At 34.7% G+C, this 9,815-nt stretch overlaps 1 protein-coding gene across 7 annotated transcripts in view; it reads right to left on the reverse strand.

Annotated features, from left to right (window-relative positions):
* Positions 1 to 545, reverse strand: part of LOC143067809 (uncharacterized) — a 46,673-nt gene extending 46,128 nt beyond the window's left edge. For all 7 annotated transcript variants that reach the window (XM_076241369.1, XM_076241367.1, XM_076241366.1 and 4 more), the window contains exon 1: positions 55 to 545. In XM_076241369.1, the coding sequence (XP_076097484.1) occupies positions 55 to 365 (311 nt within the window). In that variant the 5' untranslated portion in view covers positions 366 to 545. The remainder of the gene's footprint in view (positions 1 to 54) is intronic.
* Between the last annotated feature and the right edge of the window lie 9,270 nt (positions 546 to 9,815).

Below are 9,815 nucleotides of genomic sequence, written 5' to 3' on the forward strand. Positions count from 1 at the left end.
GATTTGTCATGGATTCTTAAAAAATACTTAAATTTTCTATAAGATTTTCCTTACCATCTATTTATAAGAAAGTTGAACCATTCTACTGTTTCACTCTGTCTCAGTGCTCTCTTTCTGTGAATTCTTATCTCCTCTTGGCACATTCTGTTTTGCACAATATTCGTTAATTTGGTCTTCCATAATACAAACAATCCACTGATCAACAAAAATACCCACAAAAATGAACACTGGTAGTGTCCAATGGCCCAAGATGCAGAAACAACAAAACAAACAAGTATATAGACACCTAAGAGTTTTGATAGAGTTGTGTCCCTTGACTCAGTGTTTACAATCTCCGATTCACGATTTTTGTTTTGTCGTCGCATGGCTGTTTTAAAACTTGTTTGCTAAATATTTTCAAAGCTTCATTAATTTATAAATACTTGACCACCGGTGACTTGTCGTTTATGTCATGCACTACCACCAGTAAACTTTTCCCATGATTGCATCCTTTGCTTTAGAACTTCAACTTTTCTCCAGTAACGTCCTTCACCTTCGATATACGTTTCTACCTGTACAGGTGAGAAATATGCAAAAAATGTAAGGACGGTGAATAAAACTTTTGAAACATAAAATGACACGCCAGGAGAAAAATCAAGTCATTTGTTATCAATTTCTATTATGAATCATTGAACTTTAGTTTTCAGTATAATCCTCAGGCACAACTTAATTAAGACTTAAGTAATGTATTCAAAAAGTTTGATTCCCAATTTAAAGTTATCAAAATTTTGCTAAAATTAACACTAGGAATAGGTTATAAAAAGCCAGACCGGCTGATATCTTTTTTTATTATTTCTAAAATCACTATGTCTAATGCTTCATATATTCATAGGAATAGAATCTCTTATTTTAAGAATACTGAAAGTTAAAAATCTCATTGCATCAAAAATTTGGAAAAAACAGTATACAATATCATTCAATTACACAGCTTCAAAAATCAAAAATGTTTTAAATTAACTTGCTTTTGAAATAATAGTCAGTTATGGCTGAGACTTCTATAAACTGATAACACATTGTTAAAGTAGTCTCAGGTTATGGCAACAAGTTCACTATATTGCTGGTGCCGGTAAAATAAAATAGCAATTTCTATAGAAATATAAAATTGAGAATGGAAATAGGGAATGTGCCAAAGAGACAACAACCCAACCATAGAGCAGACAACAGCAGAAGGTCACCAACAGGTCTTCAATGCAACGAGAAATTCTCGCACCCGGAGGTGTCCTTCAGCTGGCCCCTAAACAAATATATACTGGTTCAGTGATAATGAACCCCATACTAAACTCCAAATTGTACACAAGAAACTAAAAGTTAAAATAATACAAGACTAACAAAGGCCAGTGGCGGATCCAGAAATTTTCATAAGTGGGGGCCCACTGACTGACCTAAGAGGGGGCCCGCTCCAGTCACGCTTCAGTAATTACCTATATAAGCAACCATTTTTTATCCAAAAAAAGGGGGGCCGGGCCCCCTGCCCCCCTAAATCCGCCTCTGAAGGCCAGAAGCTCCTGACTTGGGACAGGCGCAAAAATGCGGCGGGGTTAAACATGTTTGTGAGATTTCAACCCTCTCCCTATACCTCTAGCCAATGCAGAAAAGTAAACGCATAACAATACGCACATTAAAATTCAGTTCAAGAAAAGTCCGAATCTGATGTCAGAAGATGTAACCAAAGAAAATAAACAATTGACAATAATACATAAATAACATCAGACTACTAGCCGTTAACTGACATGCCAGCTCCGGACTTCAATTAAACTGATTGAAAAATTATGTCTTCATCATATGAATATCAGGCACGATCCTCCCCGTGAGGGGTTTAGTATAAATAGCCTATAATATAAAAAAGAAGATGTGGTATGATTGCCAATGAGACAACTATCCACAAAAGACCAAAATGACACAGACATTAACAACTATAGGTCACCATACGGTCTTCAACAATGAGCATAGCCCATACCGCATAGTCAGCTATAAAACGGCCCCGATAAGACAATATAAAACAATTCAAACGAGAAAACTAACGGCCTTATTTATGTAAAAAAAAAAATGAACGAAAAACAAATATGTAACACATTAACAAACGACAACCACTGAATTACAGGCTCCTGGCTTGGGACAGGCACATACATAAATAATGTGGCGGGGTTAAACATATAATGCCGGCTTCAGCCTTGAATTAAGATATTTTAATCAGAGCCGGCAAAATATCAACTGTCTTTTTCGAAGTCACAGCCACTTGTCTCAGAATTTTTTTCCCCTTTATACCTTAAAAATTTAGTGTTATATTAAGGTATAAAGGAAACAAAATTCTGAGACAAGTGCCTGTGTTCGAAGTCTACTAATCATCACGGGGTTAAATGAGACAGTGACTGTAAAACCCCCTTTAGAGAAGAAATGATGAAAGTTTTGAAAGTTTCCGTTAAGTCTTCTTCAAATTGCATCGAGAAAGAAATGGTTATGCCCTAGCAGCGTTTTTGAAGATTTTATGAAGTAAATACTGAAAATCTAAGCATTGAGTATTTTTTTTTTCGATATTCGAAATATTTACTATACTATTAATAATACCTTGAAAATAATCAAGATATATAAATGAAGATAAAAATCCGGGGCTAAATGTGGGCTATCAAGTAAAATCCAAGTACAATAAGTTTCTGCACTCCTGATCACCACGTGACCAACACTACATAGGGGCAGGTTGTGACAAAAGTCTTTTCACCCATTTATTCCGATATGAATTATTTTCAATCCAAAGAAAGGATATATACATACAACATCTGACTAGTGCTTGGTTGGGAATGAACCCACCGTTTCCCCTTTTTAGCTCACCTAATCCGAAGGGCCAAGTGAGCTATTCTCATCACTTGGCGTCCGTCGTCCGCCGTCGTCCGTCGTCGTTAACTTTTACAAAAATCTTCTCCTCCGAAACTACTGGGCCAAATTAAACCAAACTTAGCCACACTCATCATTGGGGTATCTAGTTTAAAAAAACGTGTCCGATGAACCGGCCAACCAACCAAGATGGCCGCCATGCCTAAAAATAGAACATAGGGGTAAAATGTTGATTTTGGCTTATATCTCTGAAACCAAAGCATTTAGAGCAAATCTGACATGGAGGTAAAATTATTAATTAGGTCAAGATCTATCTGCCCTGAAATTTTCAGACAAATCGGACACCCCGTTGTTGGGTTGCTGCCTCCAAATTTGTCATTTTAAGGAAATTTTGAAGTTTTTGGTTATTATCTTGAATATTATTATAGATAGAGATAAACTGTAAACAGCAATAATGATCAGCAAAGTAATATCTACAAATCTACAAATAAGTCAACATGACCAAAATTGTCAGTTGATCCCTTAAGGAGTTATTGTCCTGTTATAGTCAATTTTTAACCATTTTTCTAAAATTTTAGCAATCTTTTTTAAAAATCTTCTCCTTTGAAATTACTGGGCCAAATTTAACCAACCTTGGCCACAATCACCATTGGGTTATCTAGTTTTAAAAATCTGTCAGATTACCCGGCCAACCAACCAAGATGGCTGCCATGGCTTAAAGTAAAATGTAGATTATGGCTAATATCTCTGAAACCAAAGCATATAGAGAAAATCTGACAGAGGTAGAATTGTTTATTAGGTCAAGATCTATCTGCCCTGAAATTTTCAGATGAATCGGAATTGTTAGGTTGCTGCCACTGAATTAGTAATTTTAAGGAAATTTTGCCGTATTTAGTTATTATCTTGAGTATTATTATAGATAGAGATAAACTGTAAACATTAATAATGTTCAGCAAAGTAAGTTCTACTAATAAGTCGACATGACCAAAATGGTCAGTTGACCCCTTATGGAGTAATTGCCCTTTTATAGTCAATTTTTAACAATTTTTCGTAAATTCTTGTTATCTTATACAAAAATCTTCTCCTCATAAACTACTAAGATGAATTTAACCAAAGTTGTAAACAATCATCACTAGGGTAGGTAAAGTTGTGTCTGATGACCCCACCCGCGAACCAAGATGGCCGACATAGTTAATAATAGTACATAGGGAAAATGCAGTTTTTGGCTCATACATCTAAACCAAAAGCATTTCGAGCAAATCTTTCAGAAACAAAATTGTTCATTAGGTCAAGATCTATCTGCTTTGAAATTTTCAGACCATTCAGGTAACCTGTTGTTAGGTTGCTGCCCCTTTTAAAATTGGTAATTTTAAGAAACAAATTCAGCTTTTGGTTATTATCATGAATATTATTATAGATAGAGATAAACTGTAAACATCAATAATGTACAGCAAAGTAAGACCCAACAAATGAGTCAACATGACCAAAATGTCAATTGATCCCTTAAGGAGTTATTGCCCTTTATTATCAATTTTTAACAATTTTCATAAATTTTGTAAATTTTTACAAAATAAATTCCACTGAAACTACTGGGCCACAGTTCATTATAGATAGAGATAATTGTAAGCATCAAGAATGTTCAGTAAAGTAAGATCTACAAACACATCACCATCACCCGAAAACACACTTGTGTCATGAATCCATCTGTGTCCTTTCAGTTTGTTTGTATGCACAGAGACCAAGGTGACACAGGCTCTTTAGAGCCTCTAGTTTTTTTTTTTGGTTAATTTTTTCCCTCTAAAACTATTTACATTGAACTTTTATAGTAACTGACGACTTTTAGAATTTGTAACTTATTGCTGGGGTAGCTTTCTAATCTAACTTATTTCAGTTGTCGACGTCAAAAAAGAGAAAGGGGCAATTTACTTGTATTTCATTTCACTCAAAAGGTCAAAAATCTAAAAGTTGTAATAGTCTTCGATCAAATAGCATTGAACAGCAACACTTAGAGCCTAAAAGCATTTTATTTTGGTTTAAGGAGATGGTGTGTAACTGCTAGTAGTCCTTTTCTTATTTATGTATCGTTTGCACTTGCTGAGTTTCTTTTGTTACCCATTCTGACATCGGATTTCTTTTAAACTGAGTTTAAACGTGCGTAATGATGTGTGCTTGATTAACTAAACATTGGCTAGAGGTATAGCCAGAGGGTGGAGATCTCACAAAACATGCTTACAGCAAAATACATTGGGTGTGTAGGTAAAGGTAATATTTTTTGCTTAGCTTACTAGGTAGTTGAAACATAAAGTCATCATTAGGTCAGGTATACTACCCTCTTTTTGGAGTAGTATAGTCTTATACTGACATGGATTTTGGTTATTTGACGGACTAGTCTACTATTAAAAAAGGATAGAATGCCTAACTTAATAATGAATTCACGGTTTAGCTATCAAGCAAGAATAACCAAAGACATTACCTTTATCTACACACTCAAAGCATTTTGCTGTAACCGCGCCAATATTTTGCTCCTGTCCCAAGTCAGGAGGCTCTGGCATTTCAGTCTTGTATTATTTTTTTATTTTACTTCATTTAAAATGTTTATTTGGGGCATTCGACCTATTTTAACTCAGATTTTGGAATTTTTTAATCGAAATTATAGAAAAATGGAATGTTGTTAGTACATATAAAATAGAAAATGATGAATACTTTTAGATAAAGAAAGTTTGGAGGGGTTCTGTGTATTTACATTATTTGCACAACTCTCCTTACTGATGCCATATTTTGGAATTTCCGTGACCTAAATGGTTCGCTAAATTTAATATTTTTATATATAGTATAGTAATGATCTTTTGGAGTTCAGTACTGACGTCCGTTTTCTCTGAACTAGTACACTTGACATTTTTGTTAAGGGCCAGCTGAAGTCCGAAGTACGGGAGCGGGATTTTCTCGCTGTGTTGGACTCATTGATGGCCTTAGGCTTGGTTTTTCTTTGGTTGGACTCAGTTGCCTCTTTGATACATTCTCAATTTTATCACTGATACTTTTCGGGAAACTTATATGTATCAATATTTATCCAAACCATTACAAGAGACGTATAATTTTATAAAATGTCTCTGTTATGACAATTGTAATCAAAAGAATGACAACTTTTGGACCACTCAACCAAACCATGTCAATATCTTAACCAAACCATCATGCTATTATATCTTAAGAGCGTTAATTTTTAAACTTGAAACTTTAATATAAGGCCATAAAAAATATGTTTGTTTGCCCTAACCCTACCTACCCCCAAAATAGCTGCCTACTCAAAATCTTTTATTGTCCTGTTGCGAAAATGTTTTTTTCTAATCAGATAGGCTTGAAGATTAAAAAAAAACATATGACACTTCAATTTCTTATTTCGGTAGAAATTGAAGGCTCCTTTTTTGTTTTAAACTGAGACTATTATAAAATCGATTCCTTGTAGGAGATATTGCCCTTAAAAGACACGTGTTACAATTTTGAGTTAAGCTGTTTGTAAACTTCATCGATAGTTATAAATTGTGAACAGAAACAAGAGTGCACCCACTGAAATCATCTCGACCTGCTTTATTAATCATGATTTATTTCATGTTGTAAGTCTTTTAGATAAAGGTTCAACAAGTATCACACAAACTTAAGATTACCAATGATCCATATAAATTAGGCCAAGGTCAAATGAAGCCGGTCAGATGGACACATTACAATTACAATCATTCCATGCACTATGAAATAGACCTAAACCACAGAAAACTTAAGACTGACCAATGTCATGAGACATGAACATGGGTTTAAGGTCAGATGATACCTTCCAAACATTCCAATTATTCCAAATACCATGCATATATAATAGACCTATTACTTAGAGTACCTAAAAACAGACCAAACCACAACGAGAGCCTGGATCCCCCCCACTTGGTAAAAATATGCCATTTTGATCTTCATTTTTAGATGCTCTGCAATCACTTATATTTGCTTATAATTATCAAATCTTGGTTAGTGATATTTTTTGCTTTTGTTTTTAATTATTTCTCTCTGTTATAGTATTAGAAAAATATGCAAAATAGGTAAAAATCGTCATTCAAGAGCAATTACTCTTAGGGGTCAGTTGAGGATTTATTCGATATGGTTTTATTTGAAAAGCCTATTGTTCTTATAATTTTTACTTTTTAAAAATTATTTCTTTCTATATTAGTTTTCAGGATGATAACCAAAAACTTCGAAATTTGCAAAAAATAATATTTCAGGCCTTGAGGGGCAATAACTCCAAACTAGGTTGTCAATTTTTTCTAAATATTCTATTGGAGCTTGAACTGCTGATCTTTTACCTGTCTCAATTTTGCCTTAGGGGCTTTAGTTTTTGAAATATATAAGACAAAAATATTGATTCCTGTCTACATATTACTCCTTTGTTTAGCAACAGTGGCCATGTATGTATGTATGTTCCGTATCTCCCTCCTTTAGTAGGAGCACCACCATGGGTTATGGTGTAAAAAGGAAGACATTTAACACACTGTATCGGTACAGATTTAATGTGAGCATTTGCCTATCCAGTCTCCCAGCCTGGCCGTGACGGTTCTTACAACCAGAAAGTTAACCTTCCCCAAAACAATAAGTACAATGTAATAAAGCATACGAACACACCCACTCACCTGACTCGTTCATCCTCAAAAATATAAAAAATGCATAATATAAAAAAACATTATATACAAAATAAGGGATAAGGTCACCCCGGATGCCGCACAAATGCCTAGACAACGAACGGGAAACCGGAGAGGACATACTTGGAATCCAAACCGATACCGCTAAATGCCCAGCTGTATTCCTGGTAGAGGAAAGCCGAAAATCCTATGATAAAGGATCTCGGAAAGAAACTACCGATCCATTAGGGGAACAGCTAAAACCCTCAGACATCAAATAGATTGGTCTGGTAGTTTCCCAAACTACTAATGGATCCCATCTGACTACATGTCTCAAACAAACCTGAAAAATCTGCAGAAACCTTTCTCAACAAAAAAATATTTATATATATAATCCAAATCATAAAATATACGATGTTCGGATAATAATATTTATCCATGAAATCAATTTGACAAAACAATTTCAATGATGTTGATGGATTGTCTCTGCAAAAATTTTCACGTCCGCTCTCATCGGCATGCTCGACTCGATATACCATGTCGTTGATGGATACAATCTCAAAAACTATTAACCCTATGTACATTCAATTAAATGTGGTTAATTTTTCGCCCTTTAGTTTCATAGAAGACTCCTAATTTGTGGCAAAATCTTAGCCTTTTAGGCCAGGAGAGTGAACATCTTAAAATTGTCCAATGAACCATGGAAATGAGGTTAAGGTGATAACATCTGCCAGTCACTCATGTACAATTTACAATCATTCCGTATTTACTCTATTACCTAACCGACCCGTGAGTACACCACATTGTACATAAACACCATTTACGTTTACCATAATTAATATACAAATTAAAAAAAAACAATATTAATTTTGCCGACTAGCCCGGCAAGTACGCTTCAAAGGACGACTAGAAAGTGAGATACATTTACATGTACACCTTTTACCTGTAATTAATTTTGATTACGAACAAATCCTCATTGGACAATACCTTATTTACAAACCGTTAATACAGACATGTCCCCGCTATTACTAGTTGTAACGCGAGAAAATTCATATATACATAATATACTTAAAAGTTAACCTACTACCTATAGTATCTGAAAAACAAACCTTATCTTGTAACGTTAACCTTGATCACCGATTCCTGAAATGAGGTCGAGGTCAGGTGAACTCTGTCTGATGGACATGTATGTAGAGTAAGACCTTGTGGGGATTCTATAAACCCAACTTATAGTTATCCTATTACTCATGTGTACGAAATTGGAATTACAAAAAACAATGCATACCAATGTCTTGCTTTTTGAGATTTTCTTTGAGGGAAAGATAACAATGACAAGCATGACAAGATCTTTAAATAAGTCAAAATGATTGAAATCATCAGTACACTCCTTTTAGGAGATATTGTCCTTTAATGAAATATTTTGCATTTTGGTTAAAAAAACCTGTGGTTGTCTTCTAGTAATTATCTGCCATAATTGCTGTTTGCTTGTTTTTAAGCAATAATCAGACAGAATGTTTTCTCCTTTGACAAGTTTCACATTTACTTTACAGTATGTGTTTACCAACCTTGCAAGAACCATATGGTAGTCAAAGTCCTTTTTTACTCCCAGACCCTCATAGTTTTTTTCATTTGCTTAGATTATACAGCGACCTAAGGTTGTTAAGTTTTGTCCTTTGGTCTCTGTTGTCTCATTGGAAATTATATCACATCCTCCGATTTAACCAGATGCTCCGCAGGACGCAGCTTTATACGACCACAGAGGTCGAACCCTGAACAGTTGGGGCAAGTATGGACACAACATTTAAGATAAAATAAAATTAAAATATGTGCATATATTCCCCAAAATGCCCTAGAAAAATATTTATCTATTTTTATACGACCGCAAAAATTGTTTGGTTGTATTGGTATGACGTTGTCATCGTCGTTGTCATCGTCGTTGTCATCGTCGTCCTCATCGTCGTCCTCATCGTCATCCGAAGACATTCGGTTTTCGCACTATAACTTTAGTATAAGTAAATAGAAATCTATGAAATTTAAACACAAGGTTTATGACCATAAAAGGAAGGTTGGGATTGATTTTGGGAGTTTTGGTCCCAACAGTTTAGGAATTAGGGGCCAAAAAAGGTCCAGAATAAGCATTTTTCTTGGTTTTTGCACAATAACTTTAGTATAAGTAAATAGAAATCTATGAAATTTTAACACAAATTGAATGTTTATGACCACAAAAGGAAGGTTGAGATTGATTTTTGGAGTTTTGGTCACAACAGTTTAGGAATAAGGGGCCAAAAGGGT

Source organism: Mytilus galloprovincialis, chromosome 3, assembly GCF_965363235.1.
Source record: "Mytilus galloprovincialis chromosome 3, xbMytGall1.hap1.1, whole genome shotgun sequence".
NCBI lineage: Eukaryota > Metazoa > Mollusca > Bivalvia > Mytilida > Mytilidae > Mytilus > Mytilus galloprovincialis.